Here is a 23,575-nt window from a genome sequence, read left to right as displayed (position 1 = left end):
AGCCCATTAAAAAGTCAACAGTATCTTTTTAGCAACTTCTCTTTGCTGCTGCATCTGCTTTGCTTACCTTTTAGGTAGCGCAATCAGGAAGAAGTAAGAGTATGTGGCATCAGTGTTCCATTTGGAAGATCTTAAAACTATCTTTGTTAGGATGAAAAATTTGGATTTTTTTTTTAGCGTTTTAGAAACTCTTTACTTGAGAAATACCAGAAGGATAACTTCTCTAAATATTAATACAATTGCAATATTGTAGCTGGAGTCTTTACAATTTATTAAGATAATATCCAAGAAAGGCTTGAGATACAAACAGGAAAACAGATTTAAGTTTCAGAAGTAGAAAAGTTTGGGGATAACTTAAGGAAAAGCAATGGAGTTAAATGTGAAAAGTGAATGAGAGTTTTAAATGGCACCATATTAGTCGTCATATTATTCATGCTCATTTTTCAAGAGACTATTTTAATAAGACATGAATTCTGGATCTGTGTGAGTAGGAGAACCCAAGTAAATGACATAATAAATGTAGAATTTTTATGGTAACTAAACCCAATAAAACCTTTGTTTTAAAGGTACACCTTAGAATTGAACCATTTCCTCTTTAAAGAAAAATAACTCTCTTATTTCTAATACATGAAAATAAAGTTTGGTGTTAATAGAAATTAGAGTTTTCCTCTGAGACTAGCTATTAAAAATATGGAGAGACACAAAGAACAAAAGAAAAAAGAGAAATAAATATTTTTTCCATATTTATTTTGCAGGAAATATATTTGTTGTAAGCCTGGCCATTGCAGACTTGGTAGTGGCGATCTACCCATACCCACTGGTCCTGACATCTGTATTTCATAATGGATGGAATCTGGGCTACCTCCACTGCCAAATCAGTGGTTTCCTGATGGGCCTAAGTGTTATTGGATCAATATTCAACATTACAGGCATTGCTATTAATCGATATTGCTACATCTGCCACAGCCTCAAGTATGACAAGCTGTATAGTGACAAGAATGCTCTGTGCTATGTCATTCTCATCTGGATCCTGACATTTGTTGCTATTGTTCCCAATCTGTTTGTTGGATCTCTACAATATGATCCGCGGATCTACTCGTGCACATTTGCACAATCTGTGAGCTCACCATATACAATAGCAGTGGTGTTTTTCCATTTCATGCTTCCCATAGCCATAGTTACTTTCTGTTACTTGAGAATATGGATCCTTGTTATTCAGGTAAGGCGAAGGGTTAAACCTGACAACAAGCCCAGGCTGAAGCCACATGACTTTAGGAACTTTGTCACCATGTTTGTGGTATTTGTACTGTTTGCGATCTGCTGGGCTCCTTTGAACTTCATAGGCCTGGCTGTGGCTGTTGACCCAGACACAATAATCCCCAGGATTCCAGAGTGGTTGTTTGTATCCAGTTACTACATGGCATATTTCAACAGCTGCCTTAATGCCATCATATATGGACTCCTGAACCAGAATTTCAGAAGAGAATACAAGAGAATTATTGTCACAATTTGTACAGCAAAGGTTTTCTTTCAGGATAGTTCTAACGATGCAGCAGATAGGATGAAAACCAAACCCTCACCACTGATTACGAACAACAATCAAGTGAAGGTAGACTCTGTGTGAAAATGGGGCCCTCACCATTGCCGATCTACAACATTCAAACCCTAGATCTGTTTTATTAGCCACACAGTTGAAGTGCTGTAGTGAAATACCAGTCCTATATGAAAGTTACTTGGACAATGTTCTGTGTACAGTATTTGTGAGCCAAAGTAACACAGCCTTGACATAAAGAGCCTCCTGTTGTACAACATATCTTTCAAATAATGACTCACTTATATGCTTACGGTATTACAGGGTTACAGACTTTTTAAAATTTTGTTTTACATAGATAACTGAAGATGAATTGGAACTGAACTGCCATAAACATAAAACTGTTTGAAAAAGCATCACTACCCCCAGCTGGACTCCCTAAATTGCAAGGCAGGTTATGGTACTGATCCTGCCATCCTTAACAACTTCTGTTAAAGGAAAAATGGGAGCTATTCATTCCAGTGTGAGGGAACGTGAAAAGACGAGGGAGAATACTTGAAATGCTTCACTAAGAATCTCAGTCTATATATTTAAGTTCCTACAGTAGTCATAGCTTTGTGGCAAGTAAGCCTCACCACTTCTTTCAGGTAACTCTACAGCCCTTGTTGAGTTCTCCTTTAAAAAAAAAAATTAAAGAGGAGGAAAAATATGCATGTGTGATTATCTCAAAAGCTACATGGGCCTATAGAACAACTAGGGCATGCTGAGGGGTGGCATAGAGCACACATGGGTTCAGCAGGAGCTCAAAGCACACCGGGTGATTTTGAGGTATGGGATCTTCCAACTTCCCTAATGTCCAGGAGAAATACAACTGGGAGAAACCTGGAAGCTACCCAAAAGGAGAGAATGGCGGAGATATCCTCTGGAGATAGCAGAGAGAAGTGCCTGTTGCTCCTCCCTGACTATTCCATAGTATGTTTTTAGGAATTACCAGACACTGGGCCTGTCAGGAAGCCAAATGCACTTAAGAGGGGCATCTGAGAGGAACGGGAGTTTGTTTGGAGAAGGACGAGGTCTCTGTGGGGTCTGACCGCTTAGCTGAACTCTCAACCACATGAAGCCTGGAGGATGCTAGTAATAATAATAGGGCTCAGCTTTTCCTAGACGTGATAGCTGATGAATTCCTTCATCAAGTAGTTGCTGAACCGACGAGGGGGGATGCCATTTTAGATCTGATTTTGGTGAGTAACGAGGACCTTGTTGAGGAAATAGTTGTAGGGGACAACCTTGGCTCGAGTGATCATGAGCTAATTCGTTTCAAAATAAATGGAAGGATAAACAAAATTGCATCTGAGACTAAGGTTTACGATTTCAAAAGGGCTAACTTTACTAAATTAAGGCGACTAGTTAGGGAAGTGGATTGGACTAACATATTTAGGGATCTAAAGGCGGAAGACGCCTGGGGTTACTTCAGGTTGAAGTTGCAGGAGCTGTCAGAGGCCTGTATCCCGAGAAAGGGAAAACAGTTCTTAGGTAGCAGTTTTAGACCGAGCTGGATGAGCAAGCGTCTCAGAGGGGTGATTAAGAAAAAACAGAAAGCGTACAAGGAGTGGAAAATGGGAGGGATCAGCAAAGAAACCTACCTTATTGAGGTCAGAGGGTGTAGGGAAGCAGTGAGAAAGGCAAAGAGCCGGGTGGAGATGGACCTAGCGAAGGGGATTAAAACCAATAGCAAAAGGTTTTTTAGCCATATAAATAGGAAGAAAACCAAGAAGGAAGAAGTGGGACCGCTTAAAACTTTAAACGGAGTGGAGATTAGATATTGTACCATGCCAAGATTATCCCTAAACGAATATTTTGCCTTGGTCTTTAATGAGGCTAATGAAAGGCTAAGGAATAGTGGTAGAGGGACTGATGGGAATGAAGATATGGGGGTAGACATTACGGTATCTGAGGTAGAAGCCAAACTTGAACAACTTAACGGAAGTAAATCGGGGCCCGGATAATCTTCATCCTAGAATATTAAGGGAATTGGCGAGTGAAATTGCAAGCCGGTTAGCGATGATTTTTAATAAATCTCTAAACTCGGGGGTTGTACCGCTTGACTGGAGATTAGCTAATATAGTTCCTATATTCAAGAAGGGGAAAAAAAGTGACCCAGGTAACTACAGGCCTGTTAGTTTAACATCTGTAGTATGCAAAGTTATGGAAAATTTTTTAAAGGAGAGAGTGGTTACGGACCTTGAGGCCGATGGCAACTGGGACAATTGGTTACAGCATGGTTTTACGAAAGGTAGATCGTGCCAAACCAACCTGATCTCCTTCTTTGAGAAAGTAACAGATTTTTTAGACAAGGGAAATGCGGTGGATCTAATATATCTTGATTTCAGTAAGGCGTTTGATACGGTACCGCATGAGGAATTACTGGTTAAATTGGAAAAGATGGGGATCGAAATGAAAATCCAGAGGTGGATAAGGAGCTGGTTAAAGGGGAGACTGCAGAGGGTCGTATTGAAGGGTGATCTGTCGGGTTGGAGGGGGGTTACCAATGGAGTTCCTCAAGGTTCGGTTTGGGTCTGATTTTATTTAATCTATTTATCGCTGACCTCGGAACCAAAAGTAGGAGTGGGCTGATAAAGTTTGTGGATGACACCAAGTTGGGAGGTATTGCCAATTCGGAAAAGGATCGGGATATCCTCCAGGGAGATTTGGATGACCTTGTAAACTGGAGTATTAGTAACAGGATGAAATTCAATAATGAGAAGTGTAAGGTTATGCATTTAGGGATGACTAACAAGAATTTTAGTTATAAGCTGGGGACGCACCAGTTGGAAGTAACGGAGGAGGAGAAGGACCTAGGAGTCCTGGTTGATCGTAGGATGACTATGAGTAGGCAATGTGATGTGGCCGTTAAAAAAGCTAATGCGGTCTTGGGATGCATTAGGCGAGGTATTTCTAGTAGAGATAAGGAGGTGCTAGTCCCGTTATATAAGGCGTTGGTGAGACCTCATTTGGAGTATTGTGTGCAGTTTTGGTCTCCCATGTTTAAGAAGGATGAATTCAAACTGGAACGGGTACAAAGAAGGGCCACTAGAATGATCCGAGGAATGAAAGTCGTATGAAAGGAGACTTGAGGAGCTCGGTTTGTTTTCCTTAACCAAAAGAAGGATAAGAGGAGATATGATTGCACTCTTTAAATATATCAGAGGGATAAATACCAGGGAAGGAGAGGAATTATTTCAGCTCAGTGCTAATGTGGACACGAGGACAAACGGATATAAATTGTCAGTCAGGAAATTTAGGCTTGAAATTAGACGAAGGTTTCTAACCATCAGAGGAGTGCAATTCTGGAACAGCCTACCGAGGGAAACAGTGGGGGCAAAGGACCTCCATGACTTTAAGATTAAGCTGGATAAGTTTATGGAGGGGATGGTATGATAGGATAACGGGTTTAGTCAATAGGTCAATAACGTGCCACACTGGTAATTAGTACAAAGGGTCAATGTTGGGATATTGTTAGCCTTTTCCAGAGGGTCTGGCTGGAGAGTCTTGCCCACATGCACGGGGTTCAGCTGATAGCCATATTTGGGGTCGGGAAGGAATTTTCCTCCAGGGTAGATTGGCAGTGGCCCTGGAGGTTTTTCGCCTTCCTCCGAAGCATGGGGCAGGGGTCGCTTGTTGGTGGATTATCTGCTACTTGAAGTCTTTAAATCATGATTTGGAGCATTCAACAGCAGAGTCAAGGGAGAGAATTAGTTCAGGAGTGGGTGGATCGGCTTATGTGGCCTGCATCTTGCAGGAGGTCAGACTAGATGATCATAATGGTCCCTTCTGATCTTGAATTCTATGATTCTATGATTCTATGATTGAGATAATCATATCAAATTCCCTTGCTGCTTTCCAAAATGAGCATGTGACCCTGTTCTAACCCCTGGAAGCCTCTAGAGCCCTGGCTGCTTCTCAAAATTGTCCAAAAAAGCTTATTGAAATGTTGGTATCTAAACACCTCATCTATAGTTACTAGTGATGAAAATTGTATAAAAGCCTAGAGTGATTAACAGACTAGAATAACAGAAAAGAGAAGGCACTGCTACCCTGTGGTAGAGGGACAAAGGAATAGATGGTTCCTAGTATTGGACCAGCTACCTCCTATGTGGCCTACCCATAGATGTGTTCCATGCATAGGCAAGAGAATGAAGAGGGTGGGGAAGGGAGGAAGTGCAGCTAGGCAGGCCCTGGCCTTCAGTAAATCTCTACTTCCAGTGAACTCGTTAGGTGAAAACTTTTTTTTCCCTACAAGAACAGGTTTCAGCTTTTTCAGTTAATGGGCTGAGATCCTTTCAAACACTATGCAAGGACTGTTCTCTCCCTAACTCGCACGATCATTAAAAGGAACGATCCACTGAATTAGATCTGTAAAAGTTTCAGCTATCATAGCTTTCTAATCATTCGCCATCCTCTCCTGGCATATATTTACTTCCCACAATCACTGATGCTTGAGCTTTTCTAAGATAGTTCCAGCCATCTCTACAGGACTAAGAGGTTTTAATAGTTTTTCAGCACATTGTTATTATATGTTAAAATATACACTGTATTGAAACTGGTTCATTAAAATAATTACATGAAACACTAGAAAAATATTTGGTTTTCAACAGCTTAGATGTCTTTGAAAACATTAAATACTCACTGTATTCTATAATTCCTTAACTGCAGATGACCTTAAAAGCATCTCATATCTTTTGGGCATATATTATTGTACAGTTGACTTAATATAAATTATGAGCTTAAACAGAACATATTCATACATACTTGAAACCACACTAACATTTTGGCAACTGAATAGTTTCTTACCTTAAAAACAGGTGCCTCATGTTGTCCTTCACTCACTTCAGGCTTATAATGAACCTAACTAACAATGATGAAACATTTTCCAGATGAACAAGCTGGTCACTGCATTATCAAGGTACTTGACTCATCTTTGTTTACGTTCAAATCTGTAATGTAAAAACCGCTGTGTAAATAACCAGTTCTCTTCTATTGTGGTATCATCATATGATATGATTAACAGTATAAAGTATATCACAGCTTCCTTCAGTGATTTCATCCTTAGAGGATGCTTAGCTGTGTAATGACATTGCTTATAGTGTGTAGTTATATCACAATAATGAGGGAGGCAAGACCACCATATATTAGTCACATAAGAAATACACTATTTAAATTACTACAAAAAGTTTTGCCTAATTTAAAACAAATATTTTCACTTAAAACAATGTAACATTTTATGATTAATCTGATAAAGTAGCATAAAGGTAGTTTCAGAAGCCTAACCATCGGTGAATTTAGTATTGTCAAAGATTTCTTCACTTGCCTGTTTCAAACTGGAAGCTTACATATAAGCCTTGAAACAACCATTAGTCCTGGTTATCTGAGGAATTAAAATCCCTTTTAATTCACAAGTGCTAAATATATATTTTTGATTCTAATAAAAAACTCATTTGCTAAACACAATAAATCATATATTATACAAAAGGTCTATATTTTGGTGAGCAGGCTGTAATCAAAATTAAGAACATTTTTCAGATCTGGTATTTTGAAATATTTGTATTAATTCTAAAACTACAGAAATTGTGTATGTTGGTGGTGATATGAGCTGCTAAATATAGCAATAATTTAAAAAGATTAATCTCTTGCTCTTTTGGGGCTATTGTTGGTTGTAGCTATTTGTTTGCCCCCAAATTAATGACCAGCTGGCTGGAAGTTTTAGGAAATTTATTTGCTGACCTCTTCACATTTTTCTGCTTATTTTTTGACCATTCCATAGTATGTTTTTAGGAATGCTTTGCGAAGTCACTCCCAACCAGTAGCACATCCAAATGCAAAACGATTGCAAATTAAAACCAAAGTACCAATGTTTAGTTCCCTAGAATGATTTACGGCCTGATACTGTGAGGGGCTTGCAAGCTGATGAACTGCTGGAAGTTGCTCAGCACCTCACAGAACTGGGCCATCTATAATCAATAGGTAATGTCTACAGCACCTTGGATGCTTCTTTCTCAGTAAAAATAGGACTAAGCTCTGGTAGTTGTGGGTTTACACAAACTGTCTTGCAATTGAACTGTACAAATGGATGAGCCCTGAGATATAAGTAAAGATATTTTTACCTTCAAAGTGATGAAATTCACCCCATGTAGAAAACCAGCATAGGGCTGCTACACCACTTAATCCAATTAATCTGTATTTTGGAAGCTTAAGTGGTGCATAGGCCCTCTGAATATGGGTGATTTTCACTCTTTAAGGCCCCATTCCTGCAATGTAATTGTAGGATCAAAGGTTAAACGAGTCTCAATTTGCCCTATGAAAATTCTTTTTTATGTATAATCCTGGCTGTGCTAACAACCAGTCTGTCACTGTGTGTCATCACATCCTGAATAACATTATTGCACTGTTTGGTACAGTCGTTTTATTGTGATGATTTTCACAGAAAGCTTTATGTAACACAAAAGTAAAGCACTGTTTCCTTTTAAGTAGCACAGAAATTAACACATTAATATGTTAGTGTTTATTGTATATAAACTGATAGTTTGCAGCTATGTACATTAATTTTGAATAATTTATTTATAGTGCTCGTCACAATATTTCTTTCTCTCCACTCTGCTACACGGAAAAACAACAACAAATAATGTGTTATTTTATATGGACATCAGAGCAACAACAAAGCTGTTATCTGGCTTTTCTTTACCTTAGGTTTCAGAAGATTATTTTTCAATAATCTATTCTATTGTAATCAGTCTGTGTAGTAACAAATAACTCATCCTGCTATGACCAGTCTATACTGCACCTTTGGATTGCTTTTTTAATTACCTTTGCAATGTTGTTGTTGATTAGCTTCAAAAAGAGTTATGACACAAAGGAATTCATTGGTCCATTGAAACTGCACAGCAAACAACCTAAATACAATAAGCACACACACTGTCAGTGTAAAAATCCTAGAACCCTAGCATTCAACGTAGCTTGTTTCTAAACCAGTAGTAATGCAAAATAACAGATATTCTCTAATCCTGTTCCAATATGTGCACTTTCTGTTTATAATTAATAATTCCCAGAACTTTAAAAGAATTAAGACTTGCTACTGTCTGTCATTTGCTGACTGAGGCTTTAGACTAGCTATGTGCCAGCTAATCTAAACTTGCTTGCCAATTCAGAATCTGTAGAAAAACACAGTAGTCGTGGCCTCATACACCATGTTCTGTAGCTCAAATTTTTGCCTAATTTAAATGAGAACCCCATTATGTGATTCAGTTTTTTCAATTATAAGGAAAAAATCCTACCTCAATACCTTGTATGTTTCTAGGAAGTTATAATTACATAACAAAGAGTGGAACTTGCCCACAGTATACACCTCTTAGATTCTATTCTAGAAGAAAGAAAGGAAAGGTGAAAGGAAGAGGTGCATAGGTTAAAACTGATCTGGGATTACTTTAATACACATTGGCCACCCAAAACAACCATATTACTGAATACTGACCATAATATTTGATACATTATGTATAACATGCCTATAAACAAATTATTCCAATATATTAAACAATATTAAAGATAAAAGACTAGCTTCTCAGCTAATGTAAATCCGCATAGCCCCACTGATTTATGGCAGCTGAGGATCTGGCAGTATTTACTTTCATACATGTACAGGACACCTCTCATACACTAGCTACATTTCTCTCTTAATTTTAAAGAGTCCATCACTGTCAGCTATCCAGCTCTATACCAAGGTTGTTGAGGAATATGAAATTGCCTGCCAAATCTCTGCAAAATAAACCTCATCCAATGGAGTTGTCTATGTGATTTATTTTTTAAATAAAGTAAATATATTAACTCAATGGCTTGATTAAACTTCTGTTATCTAGCCATGCTTCAATGTTCCTATATTGGTGAAAGCCTACAAGCTTTTGGCAGATATTCAGAAATGATCACCTATATGTAACTCTATGGATGTATGGAAATAGACTTTCCACACACACTTCCCCTTAGTGATGTCCCCTTATGGGTGCTCAAGGATTGCATTTAATTACAAACACGTAAATGGGTCTTAATCCTGAGAACTCTTTCTCAGACAAGTATTCTCATGAAAATGGAGTAAGCTCATTGACTTCAGCAAGAACTACTTGTTTAACTGCTGTAGGATCAAGCCCTGGAATAGTAACCTAAATTACTGCTAAGAAGCCATAAATTAGAAAGTGTGACAGAATACTGAATACCCAATGAAACATTGGAGAATTTGTTCAAGGATGGACAGCTATACTATCCTCAGGTGGACATTTGTATCCATGTTCAGGCTGTGGAAGCAGAGAAAGAGTTAACAAGGATTTGAAGGGGATTTTAATGCATGTCAGTCAGTTAGCAAGAGTTAGGCCAGCTGTAACCCTAATGACGTGAGACTTGTAGAAGTAAGGATAGTGTGAGGCGAGAGGAAAAGAACTGTGTAAAAAGTTATTACGACCTTGTACTGATAACCAAATATGCAGGCTTGTGTTTTCTAGGAGTGAGAAAAATAAGATAGCAGAATGGCTTGTGTATAAACAAAATGCAGTTGTTGCTCATTATTGTCTGTATTATTGCTAGTTATTGTCTGTAACTAAGGTATAAATGCTTGCCTTGTTAATTCTTTCCCTGCTTCCACAAGGCGATACATCAAAATATGCATGTTTAAATCCAAAATACCAGTGTACAGCCCTTGGAACAGAAGGATGATAGTTGCACTGATGATGTATATGCTCAACCTGAGCATTTGCCCCAACCCAGTATGTAGCTCATGCCATATTCCAGGATAATTCCTTCCCTCTCCCTTCAGAATTAACCCTTCTCTGATTTCATATTCCAAACCATGGCCCTTTATCCCCCAGTTCTGAGCATGCTGCCAACCTGTCTCCCCCCCACCCACCTGTTTGCAGCCAATCCACTCTTTCACGAGCAGTGTTCTCGGCTGTGTGCCAGAGTACCCCACCCCAATGTAACCACCAGTCCTTTATTTTAAGGGATGTCAGATGGGCTTCCACCCATACCTAATAAGGATAAGCATTTTATCAGCTACAAATATATATAATTTAAGCAATAATCATGCAAAGGGTTCTACACTGTGATGCCAATGTATATTTTTTGTACCATGAATAAACCACCACGAGGTGATGTTCCTTAAAAAGATGTGTCCTGTATTTTTCATACAGTTTGCTTTTATTTCCATTAAATGCAGGTGGTTACACTGCTGCCCCGCTCTTCTTGTTCTGCAGTCACATGACACCCTCCCCTGCTGCTTCCTGGACTTAGGGAGGGAACAAACTCTCACTGAGGACTTGTCTACATGGAAAGTTATTGACTAGCATGCACTGAAACAGGAGTATTGAAAGCGCACTATGGAATATTTAGCACACAATAGCAAGGTCCACACGGCCAGTTAATGTGCAGAAAGCTCGTGCTCTGTAGATTCACAGCATTGGTTGGGAGGTGGTGTTTGGTTCCCAATAGGGAGAAGCCTCATATCAGATAGACAACACAACTCGGCCTACTTTCCCAGGGGCCTTCCCGCCTCCCTAGCACAGCTACCTTAATGGCCTCGCTAATACTGGTTCCAACCAATGGTTCATCTAGTTTGTATCTTCTCTCTGACATTAGTCACTACAGTCTGAAGAAGACGAACAACCTCTTTAATGACCAACTTCACAATAAAGTAGCTAGGGGAAGAATTTCCAGGCAGGGAGTAATTTGCTAAATCTCCTGAAATATGTAGGTTATAAATGGTTGTCCTGCCCAGTTAGTATAAAAATGTAGTTATTACAATTATTGTTCATATAAATGTCTACCTGCAGCCTGACCAATTTCCTATGGCTGAGTATTTGGAACAGTTTAATGAACTTGATGGTCCTTTGGGCAGTTTAATGAACCTGATGGTCCTAGTTCTGCTTTCAATTACACTGAATTTCATAACAGCTACATAAATGTATGTGAAACCCAGACTTCGCCTGTTATGTGTCATTCTACGAGTACATATCTAGTGATCAAGATTTTGTTGAACATTTGTATGATCATTAAATTGGATGAAATTTGTGAAAATTTAAATATAAATGGACTTTTTTCATAACTTCCTCATGTTGGAGAATTACACAAGATTTTAATTGAATGTTAATTCATGAATGTGTAACATATTGAAGAACAATTTCACATACAGTGTTTTCAGTTGCTTTGATTATTCAGCCAACTCTGCTGTCATTACCTGGTTGTATGTAATTATGGAAGTGTAAAAGTGAATACACAGTTATGCACACCATCGCTTCATAGATTGTAAGCCCAGAACAGACCACTATGATCATCTAGGCTGACTTACTGTATAACACAGGCCACACAACTTCCTTGAATTAATTCCTGTTTGAAGCATACCTTCCAGAAAAAAACATCCAATCTGGAATGTAAAATTGCCAGTGCTAGAGAATCCATCACAATCCTTGGTAAGTAGTTCCAATGGTTAATTACTCTCACTGTTAAAAACATGCACCTTATTTGTAGTCTGAATTTGAGTAGCTCCAGCTTCCAGCCATTGGAAGCTATACCTTTGCTAGACTGAAGAGCCCATTATCAAATGTTTGTTCCACTTATAGACGGTGATCGTCACCCCTTACCCTTCTCTATGTTAAACTATATAAATTGAGCTCCTTGTATCTATCACAATAAGGCATGTTTTCCAATCCCTTAATTATTCTCATAGCTCTTCTCTGAACCCTCTCCAACTTACCAACATTCTTCCTGAATTCGGGCCAACAGAACAGGACACAATAGTCCTGCAGCAGTTGCACCACTGCCAAATACAGCGGTACTGTAACTTCTCTGCTCCTACTCCAGATCCCCCTGTTTATGCAGCTAAGGCTATGGCTGCACTTCTGTGACTCTCAGCTCAAGTAGACATACTCATGTTTGTCATTAGGCTAGTGCGCTAAAAATAGCAGTGTAGCTGTGGTAGCACAGGCAAGGTGAGCTGCAGCATGGGCTAGCCACCCTGAGTACAGCCCCACAGGGGTCTGAGAGTGTTTGTACTCAGGGCAGCTAGCCCATGCTGCCATTTGTTGAGATGGTGCCAAATTATTATAAATTGCTGTGATTAATATGGATAAATGTGGCACGCATGAGTTTGGTATGGCTTAGTATGTTTGAACCTGTTAGAGGATTTTGGGAGCAAGAGTCTCTTAGCATTAGATAAATGGAGTGGAATACTACTGGAGGTGCTGAAACTGCACTGGAATGGTGAACAATGGCTCAATGGGCATGTGTGTTTTAATCCCGATTTTTTTTGGAATATATCAGCAGAGAACCTGCTCACAAAGTAAAGAACATGTAAGATCATGCGAGCAGTAGGCTTGGTGACATGGCTTAAAATGACCCTTTTTGAATAACCTCACACTAAGAGTTTGAGTGAATGATTTATGAGAGGGTAGATTATGGATGAGCTTTGGTCTGTCTGTGTGTTTGCTTTGCAGTCCCTTCCAAAATTATGGAGAAAACCAGTAATAAATGCCTACAAGGCATATTTCTGGAACATGTGATTCCTTTGAGAACAAAAGGGTATATAAATGCTAAGCAAAATGAATGAAATCAGATCAGCTCCCCAATTAATATCCAAAGAGGTTTGAGTCTGTGAGATGGAAGTCACTGGGGTAACTGAGACCTTGCCTCAAGGGATCTTAGAATCAGAGGTCATCTGCTTTGAGAGACAGACCAAGTGCCTTAGAGGAGAAAGAAGAAAGAGAAGTAGTCTCCATCTAGAGCTGGTAGATATATCTGCTTTGTTTGCCAATCAGGATACTGTATAAGGCAACATAGTTACTGAGGGTTTAATGCTTGGGAAACTGAGATTTATGGAAAAGAATGTACACCATGTAACTTTAACTGCCTGTGTGATTCTCTCTCAAATAAATGACTGTGCATGAAGCATACTGGTTTCCAGATTCTCACTGGTACTGGTAAACCACTGCCCAACTGTGGGCCATTAAAAGATCCATTTCAACACCATTCACTGCTGTCTGTGCTACCACGGCTAAACTACTATTTTTAGTGTGTTAGTGCCATGAGAACTAGTGCAAGTATGTCTACTCGAGCTGGGAATCACACCCCCAGCTCCAACTGTAGGTGTAGCCTATGCCTGCACATTTTGGCCACACCATTGAACTAGGAGCTCATGTTTAGCTAATTACCTCCATAACGCCCCAAGTTTGAAAAATGAATTTATCAACATGTTTAGCCATCTCTCTCAAACTACCAAATGACTGAATGTAGAACTTTTAAAAATGTAAGATTATGCTAAAAATTAGAGGTACAATTTTGTTTCTAAATGCAGGGGATGAAATTTCACAAATTCCAGCCTGATCCTACGATCTGATCTATGTGGTGGACACTTACTACTGCGCCGGGTCCTATAACAGTCAATGGAACTCCATACACGTGCCCTGGCCATACTTCAGAGTATCAGAGTCTAAGTAAAATTTCTCTCATCCTAGTACAAGGCAATAAGAAAAAAAATCAAGAGAACACCAACTCTTTGTGAGGGGAAAGGATTTTGAACCCAAGATGTGTAATTACACCCTCTTATATAATATAGCTGAGGTATTAAAAACATACTTTCCTACATTTCTATCACTGACATGAAACACCATGTTCCCAATGGTTATGGTTTTATTGGGAATCTGGCAACATCTGTTGTTCTTCAGTCACAGATCCTGGAGTCCAGTGGCTAGATGAGCAACTCAGCTTTTATTTAAAACAAAAATTACGTTTCTAGCCCTCGTTGTTGCAGAGTAAAGCTTGAAAATGTGACCACAGTGTCACCATTTGGAAACCAGAAGACAAGCAAAAAGAAACCCTCCAATTTTTTTAATCATTATTTTGAGGGCCTGACCCATTTTTGAATGCTTGGAGTTGGCAATACTGGAAACCACCAAGAAACCCAAGGCCTTAATATATTAAATGTATTTTGTTGTTGTGCGCATAAAGATGGAAACAACAGAACCAAGCATTTAGCAATGTTTTAACAGTATTTAAACACTGAAAAAAATGTCTCCAGTTTGCACGGATGAAGTTGATCAAATTTAGTCAATTTTAATCCATGTAATTTCAGCTACTGAGAATAGCTGTTCTAGCGCCACACAAATCTTGAGGACATATCAGTGGGAGAAACAGGATTAATGAATATAGCGGGGAAAGAAATAGCAGGTGGTGATCCTGTATTCTTTATACCAGGAAAAAAGGCTCAAGCCCAATGATTGTCAGTTTTGAAGCATTGGGTTTATAAATATTTTAATAACTATTATAACTTAAAAATATAGTACCAATAAAGTTATACTAATGCAGGCTCCTCCGTTGAGACATTTTTCATATCCTATTTTTATACATATATCCTCATCCTCCATTAAAAGAATGTTAAGGCTGCAAAGTCAAACATGCCAAAGTTAGGAAATGCAAGAATTACAGTTGCCCAGGGCAACCTCAATTCATCCCCTTATGTGTGTGCACTATGAGACAATCTTTAATGAAATGACTGCATATTATTTTTTCCATAGACCTCTGCTTTATTTAGGGCATAGAATGTATGGAGCTCACTTAATGAGCAGCTATTCAATATTTTGTGTTCACCTCATTGTTCGATGTATGACCCTGGGCTTATTTACTGCACATTAGTCAAACCCCTGCACACAATTCAAACCTTGCTTTGAAGTCACAATTATTAATGTCCCCATGGGCTGGTCTATGGCACCCATCACTACAGTAGCTCAGTGCTACACAAACATTAATTTATTTCCACAATGCTCTTGTGAAGTGGGGCGGGGGCGAGGGGGAGAGAAGATGAGTCACAGAGAGATTAAGGTAAAAAAATATCCACCGATGTTGAGACACCTATTATCTGATTTTCCAGAGCATTTAGTATTATGTAGCACTCTGTATATTCAAGAGCCAGCTCCCTTTGATTTCTGTCGCAGAGATGAATGTTCAGTACTTCTGCAAATCAGACTCCCCAGGGACCCAGAAAATGAGGAACACAAAATCAGTAATCATCTGTAAAACATTTGGTTTAGGCAACTTGACTAGCATCACAGAGGAACTCTGGGGCAGAGGCTGCAACAGAGTCCAATTCTCATGAGCAGTGCTCACCTGCCTTAAGATTGAGCCCATTCTTTTTTTCCCTTCAGTCCCCTGCCTCATTCACTAAACACCTTCCAACTTCTGCAAAAAAGAAAGCAGAGGTTCGCCGCCTTCCCTACACAATCCTGATTCATCACCAGAGCACGTCCATCCTATGCTCTGAATCAGGATGGGGTCCAGCTGAAAAAAAAACCTCTGATCCTGTGATTAAAGAGTGTATCATAATGCATACTCATTAGGGAACTAAAGTTGCACAGGCAACTTTAATTCTGGCATTTACTATCTTTTGAGTGCTTGGCCTCGCAATGTATGGTCATTTAAAACAGGTTTTGTTTTTGTGCATAAATGTCTTAGGGTTTTTTTTTTTAAAGTGAAAAAAACCAGATGTTCTGTCATGTGTAATCATATTGGCACCTACATGATTCATAAGCAGGGCTGATCCGCCACACAGACCTCTGCGACAAGAGCTAAGGCAATAACTGATAACAACAGTAGTAGGTCATCCACCTTTCTGTAGTGCTGATTCAAAGAGAGGGACACTTTGCTAGTGTGTTTAACAAGTATTTGCTGGCAGCAGAGGAATGGTGAGACTCAGGAATCTTGAGGTCCATTCCAGGCTCTGGAGTGTGCTGCAGTGGACACAAACTCAACTGCCTTTTTCCCCAGACATGACCCCTTCTGCTCCTCCCCTACAACCTGTCCCTACCCCTGGCTCCTATCCCAATCCTATTCTCCTTTAGCCAGTTTCAGTCTTGTGACCAGGATCCCAGTGAGAGCCAGCTGAGGTCACTGAACTACAAAGATTGGGGCAGACAATCCTCAAAGCTGGTGGATATTTCAATACTTAGATTTACCAAGCCAGCATAAAACTGTTTCTTTATTACCTCACTGGTTGCCCAGAAGCCAACAACATAATTCTCTTAAAGTAACTCAGCCTCAGGCCTCCATCCAGGTACCCAAGTCAAATATAATGAAGATGTCTGAAAATCTTATTTCATCATATAAAAGAAAAAGGTTCTACCAATCCCAAAGGATCGGACACATTACCTCCCAGGTTATTGAATATTCCAGATAGTACCCAAATACACACTTACAGCCAATTTTTATTAACTAAAATTTATTTAAAAAGAAAATAGAGAGTATAGGTTAAAAATCAATATACATACAGACATGAGTTTAATTCTTGAGGTTCAGATTCATGGCAGAGATGGTGATCTTTGTAGTTGCATATTCAGGGTATACTAGCTTACCTGGGATATCAATCTTGCGACTCAAACTTCCCCTGAGTAAGCTGAAGCAGTTCTGAGATGACAGGATCAGGACCCAAGGATCTTTTATACAATTTCAAGCCTTCTTTGACAGGCCAGAGTCCCTTGGCTTACAATAGGTAATCAGAGAGACTTTGAAGTAGGTCCATCACCGGTAATTAGCTACACAAATTAACATAAGGCAATTGCCTGTTTTTCACCATTTGCAAATTATCAGCTATATACATTTCAAAGAGATTAAATACAGTGATATCCCATTTTTACAGTTCATTTCAATGCTAGGATGTTCTTTTGATCACAGAATACAGCATAGACAGGGACTGTTGGTTACATTGTTGACCACTACCCATATATATGTAAATATACAAAAACACAAACATTATCTCCCCATATGTCTTTAAGGGTTGAATTGGAGTCATTTATCCTGCAGGACACTTAGCCCTTTCTGGCCATGCATCACAAGTCTCCACGCCTCAGCTTCTCTTCCTAGTCCCAGTCTCTTTGTCCAGCCAGTCCTTGTCTTACCACTCCAGACTGCCCACCTCAGTGTTCCCCACCTCACACAGTCCCAGTCTCCTTGCCCAGCCAAGTCCATTTCCCTACCCCACAGCTTCTTCTCTGCAGGCTCTTTGCCCTGCCAGACCCAGTCCTCCACTCCCATCTTCTTATGCTCGCTCTCTCTCTCTTTTTACCAGATTTGCCCATTACTTTGGGGTACGCTCATTTATTAGGGTTACTCTTCTGGGGTGGGGGGGTTCTGTAATTCTATCAATATACTGCTTGTGTCGCTTGTGTTCTCATATGGAGCTCTACTTGTCCCTGCTGCAAGTTACCTGCCAATGGAGCTATCCTGCCGGACCTATGTTCCCCAGGGCTGGGTTCTTCCAGCCCCAGAATCAGATGACCCCACACACATTAACAGAGCATCTCTGAGAGGACTGGGTTAATCAGCACTCCCAAGATGCCCCCCCCTTATATGTCCCTGGACTCAGTAGTCTGGGTCGAGCAGCATTTCCAAGCTGTCACCCTCATATGCCCTTGGACTCAGCAGGCTGGGTCGAACAACACCTCCCAAGCTGTCACCTGCGTATGCCATGGGCACTGCACCCGAATAGAGTATGCCTGAGCAGGCTGGGTCAAGCAGCACGTTCAATCTGCCACTCTCATATGTCTCAGGTTCAGCACGTCCCTATCTCCACTTTCAGGCTACAATTGTTCTCATAGTAACCCACTTGATGAGCAAACCCCACAGGATTTTTGGGCACTGCAGGGATCTTTAGCTTAGGTATGAGGAGCATTGCTGCAGAGCGAATGGGGAGCCAAAAAAACACCAAAGAGGGGGGAGAAGGAGAGAGAAAGAAGCAACCAGCTTAAGCATGAAAGTTATTTCTTGCCAGGTAATAACCATGCAAGGGGAGCCAAACAAACAAAACAGTTATAATATCAAATCTAACTTAAATTTGATTATAAAACTCAGGTTTAGAAAACTATAACAACTGATCACACAGGTCAGGGTCAGAAGGCTACACCGAGAAAGAGCGAGCACTGGGTTATCACCACTCTTGAATCAATCGAGGGCCCCAGGTGGTGGAGGTGGTAGCTGAGGGTCTAGAGTGCTGGAAACAGGCAGAGACCCCAGCACAAATCAGTCAGGAGAAGATGAAGATGAAGTCCCAGTGGAACTGATGCAGATTTTGGATCCAGGCATCAGAGCACTTACTTGAGCATGGGTAGGGGGTTTTGTAGGGAAACAACAATGGTTGAAGGGAGAATACTAGATTTGTTTATGGGTAAACTGATGGCTCAAGGGAGTACACCGAAGTTGTTTTGTCCAGGCAAGACAATAGGAACTGATTATTCCTGGCTATGGGCAGTGTTCCTTTGAGGGAGCTCACAATGCAATTAGGCAGCTTCAGTATTTTGGATACCAATAAAGGATTTTTTACTAGAATTGGTCTGATAACTACTGAGCGTGGTGTGTGCAGGCGTGGGTTCATTAACATCTGGAGCAGAGATTCCCCATCATGCAGTGCTTTCCTGGTCCCACAGTTCCATGTGGTTCTTGCCTTGGAATCTCTGTTCTCCATTTTATACTAATGGAGATGCCTCCCTGTCCCATCTTCGATGCAAATGAGGCTAGGGGAGTTTCCTTAATCTTGTCACCCTTGTCCGAGGGGTTTAGGTGTGTCTCCCACTGCCTTTTCATTGCTTTTTGTAAGTCTTTCTTCTGATTGTCTTTGGTTCAAGTAGAGGCTGCGGGGGGGGGGGGGGGGGAGGGGGGGGGGAGGTCTTTTGTGAGTCAGAAAGGCTGAGTACGGCACCCTGGTTCCCCAAGAACACAGAGCTGATAAAAGGATATGAGTGTTACCTTTCTGGCTTCCAGTCTCCCCACAACCTCATCCCCCTGGCTGTCAGTCCAAAATCTCCCTCCCTCGTCTCTTTGTCCAATCTCCCTATCCCTTGTCCCCCACCCTCAATGCTCCTTGCCTAGCCAGTCCTTCACCCCAAGCTCCCAGTCCCAAATTTCCCTCTCTGCCCAGCCAGACTTTGCTCCCAGTTTCTGCCTTCCTGGCTGCTTATTCTAATCTACTGCTCCTTCCCATCCCGCAAGGTTCAAGTCTTGTGCTCTCTGCAATCATATCAGGCAACTCTCTCATTCATATGGGGAAGACCTAGCAGGAAGCCACTGAGAGCACAGGAGAGACAGTTTCTATCCTATTTGCACAGGTGCCTGGGCCCAGACGTGGACTTAGTACATTCCACAGCAGTCAAGAGCTGCTTCTCAGGCTGGAGTACGTCCAGTGCTGACAGAATCTTAAGCAAAGTTAGCAGCTATATTTCAGACATCTGTACTGAATACGTGTGAACTGGGATTTTTCAGCTTGGCCACATTTGTACAGAGTTCATAGAGGAAGGCAAAAGGCACATCCCTGACCCAGAGGCCACCCACCTTCCAAGTTTTGAGAGTCCCTCATCCAAAAACAAAGAACAGGCCACCAGAAATTGTTAACCTGGGCAAAACAATGTATTTCTCCCTAACCTTGTTCTTGCAAATGGCTGAACTATTTTGGTCAAAATTTTCCAAAAACAAATTCTGCCTGGTCAGGAGACATGGAAGCTCCCTAAAAGTGTGGAGAGCATTCCCCCCCCCACCCACCCACCCCAGGCCTACCCCACATTGCCCATTCTCCTTGAGGCTCTGCCCTTTCTCCCCAAGGCCCCATCCCTGATTACTCTTCTCCATGGCCCCCTGGTTCCCTTTGTTCTGGTGCCCTTGCTCCTGGTATGGAAAATATAAGCCCAAACTGTTTAAGTTTGGCTAAGGTATAACCAACTGAAAACAGAGTCTTCTAGTGGGAAGTACAGGCAACCTCATTATTAGGTGTTGCTACCAACCTCACTTACTATATATTTGATCTAATAAAGGCAGAATCTGAGAATAAATACATGCTGTTCTTCCAATCTTATTAGCTAACCAACATGAAATCAAATCCAATTGAACAGTGCATCAGAAATATTTTAGCAAATTCTGCATTTTCAGTTTAAGGGTTTGATCCTGCAAACCTTACTCATGAAAGCAGTCCTTAATGCATGTAAGTACTGTTCATGTGAATAAAAGCTGTAAGCGTGCGCCCCGGAGTCATTAAACTTCACTGAAATGTTGAATTTTAGATGGTAAAAAAGTGCTTTCATAATTGCTGTTATTTAAAGAGGCAGACACGTCAATTGAACACTGTACTGAACTACAGGATAAAATATTCTGGGAAGCAGAAAAAGCCAGCCAGGTTAAATTTAAATTAACCCTGGTGAATGTTGATAAATACAGAGTACATAAAGGAGCAAAGCAGCACTGTTATGGCTCTTTTAGGCGCGCACGCACACGCACACGCACACGCACTCGCACACACACACACACGCACACACACACGCCCCTCTTTGTATCTCCCTGCTTGCTGCCCTATTGACAATAGCCCTTCCGGTGGAGTACAACTCTGATATGTTGGGCATGGAAGGGGCCACTTATGATCATTGTTCAGATAGTGAGTATCAAAGGAATTAGCAGAGATAGGCACTTACATGTCAGCATTTCTAAATGAAAAGGTTACATTATTTCAACATTTTACACTGCTTTCATCATTGAAGTCCAAATGCAAATAAATTCCATCATCATCATAAGCATAAGCAGAGTTATTAATTTGAAAATACTGGGAAAAGTTTTGCATGATATTCATTGTTATGGGCCCAGCTCTGCTCCCACTGAAGTCAAAAGCAAAATTCCCAGGAGTAGGGTCAGATCCATCGTTGAGTGGATGAAAACAGGAGGTGAGAGAGCCTGGCAAACAGGGTTTTCTTAGATGATTTTAATTTTGTATTTCTAAAACATGTAAGTTTGATTTGAGTTGATGAGCTGTTTATTGCCTGGACATTGCCATGAGTCCTCCGAGAATTGCCTCAATGGGACATTGGCCTTTATGAATTAATTTTAATAAATAATTTGAAAAATCTCTTTAAAATAATGCTTCCTACGCCTGCCCTATCATCATTTCCCCAGTCGAATTTAAACTGTGTTGTCTGAGAGTAATAAGGAAGTTCTAGGGGAAATGAATATTTCCACATTAGGTGGAAAATACAGTAGCTATTTTAAAACAGGCTTCTAGAAATGTCCTGAAAAATAAGCCACACATTTCAATTTCAAATAAACACAGTATGTGAAATTATAGACTATCATATTCAGTCTGTGAATCATTCTTACCACACATTATGTTAAAATGATCATTCATCTTGCAGTATTTCTTTACTAAGACGGTGGGAGTGGAATCACCCTTTAAAAAAAATCAGGAAAAAAGAATCCTGACAATGGTATTGGCCCATTACTACAAGGAAACGGTAGAATTATCAATAATGTAGAAAAAGCAGAAGTGTTCAATAAATATTTATGTTGTGTATTTGGGGAAAACAGATGGTAAGAACACCATTCTTTTCATTCCACTAGTATCCCTGGGGGATCTTAAACAGAAGCTACTAAAGTCAGACTTTTTAAGTCAGCAGGTCAGCGCGTGCTTGGGGCGGCAAGCCGCGGGGGGCGCTCTGACGGTCGCTGGGAGGGTGGCAGGCGGCTCCAGTGGACCTCCCGCAGGCGTGCCTGTGGAGGGTCCGCTGGTCCTGCGGCTTCGGTGGAGCATCTGCAGGCACGCCTGCGGGAGGTCCACCAGAACCACGGGACCAGCGACCGGCAGAACGCCCCCCGCGGCATGCCACCATGCTTGGGGCGGCGAAATGGCTAGAGCCGCCCCTGACTACATCCAAGAGTTTTAAAACAGCTGGCTAAGGAGCTGACTGGAATATTAATGTTCATTTTTAATAAGTCTTGGAGCACTGGCGAACTTCCAGCAAGACTGGAAGAAAGCTCATGTTACGCCAATTTTTAGAAATGGTAAACGGGATGAGCTGAGTAATTATTGGGCTGTCATTCTGACACTGATCAGTGGCATGATAAGGGAGTGGTTGATACGGGACTCAATAAAGAATTAAAGGGAGGGTAATATAACTAATGCAAATCAATGTGGATTTATGGAAAATAGATCTTGTTAAACTAACCTGATATGTTTTTGATTAGATTACAAGTTTGGTTCATAAAGATAATAGTATTAATGTAATATATTTAGATTTCTTTAAGACATTTGACTTAATACTGTGTGAGAGAGAGAGAGAGAGAGACTATAGAGATATAAAATTAACATGGCACACATTAAATGGATTAAAATATCCTAACTGATGTAACTGTAAATGCAGTGGAACAGGGTTGTTGATTGACTCCCTCACTTCACAGGAATCTCTCATGGAGATACTGGGCAATCCACTTTGGAGAGATGTTTTGTTTCCTGCCCCATTAAGGGTAACTTTCCCGTGCCACCCTGCTGTCACTGGGGGAGGACCATTGCTGCACACAGGCTAACCACATAAGGGCCAGGACAGAAGCCACAGTCTTGGAGAAAACCCTCCGTTGATTCCCTGCTCCCCTCAGCAGCGAGATATCTTCCAGAATGATCACATCCTGTGGAAAATGTGGGGACAGAAATGATTATCAGGACCCCCCTACAGTGCTGGCTCTCCCCAAGAGCCACGTGCCCAGTGTACACTAGGGTCCAGGAACACTGATTTCCTCTGCCCCTGCAGTTATTCACCATTTTGGGGGGTCTTGTGTCTCATGTGTGTTTGTCTGGTGTCAGCCAGTTAGTGACAGGTATATGAATAGCGGCTGTGTTTTAAATCACTGAATCAATACTGCTTCTGTAAAATGGTGCGTTTTGGCTTCACAGAGATGATCTTCGGAGCCCAGACTCCCTCTTTGTTATGGCCGGCTGAACGGCTGCACAGAATTAGAAAGCAGCCATGAAGAACTAAAGAGGACTTTCTTGTGAGGTCATGATGCACCCTACAGCCGAAAAACAAGAATTGAAGGACAGTGAGAAGAGGGACTGAAAGGAGAATGTGGCACACCAGAATGAGACCACGGAGCAGCTCTTAAGAATGTTATGGAGCGCCAAGTGGACACTGGTATAGTAGAACTGGAAACTGAGCAGCTCTGCGCCCTCCC

At 40.9% G+C, this 23,575-nt stretch overlaps 1 protein-coding gene across 4 annotated transcripts in view; it reads left to right on the top strand.

Moving 5' to 3' along the window:
• The window catches only part of MTNR1A (melatonin receptor 1A), a 103,451-nt gene extending 100,932 nt beyond the window's left edge, over positions 1–2,519 (top strand). For all 4 annotated transcript variants that reach the window (XM_045017287.1, XM_045017284.1, XM_045017286.1 and 1 more), the window contains one exon: positions 756–2,519. In XM_045017287.1, the coding sequence (XP_044873222.1) occupies positions 890–1,624 (735 nt within the window). In that variant the 5' untranslated portion in view covers positions 756–889 and the 3' untranslated portion in view covers positions 1,625–2,519. The remainder of the gene's footprint in view (positions 1–755) is intronic.
• Positions 2,520–23,575: the final 21,056 nt, after the last annotated feature.

This window comes from Mauremys mutica, chromosome 5, assembly GCF_020497125.1.
Source record: "Mauremys mutica isolate MM-2020 ecotype Southern chromosome 5, ASM2049712v1, whole genome shotgun sequence".
Classification (NCBI taxonomy): domain Eukaryota; kingdom Metazoa; phylum Chordata; order Testudines; family Geoemydidae; genus Mauremys; species Mauremys mutica.
The sequence above is the reverse complement of the archived record's forward strand: the minus strand, read 5'-3'. Positions and strand labels throughout refer to the sequence as shown.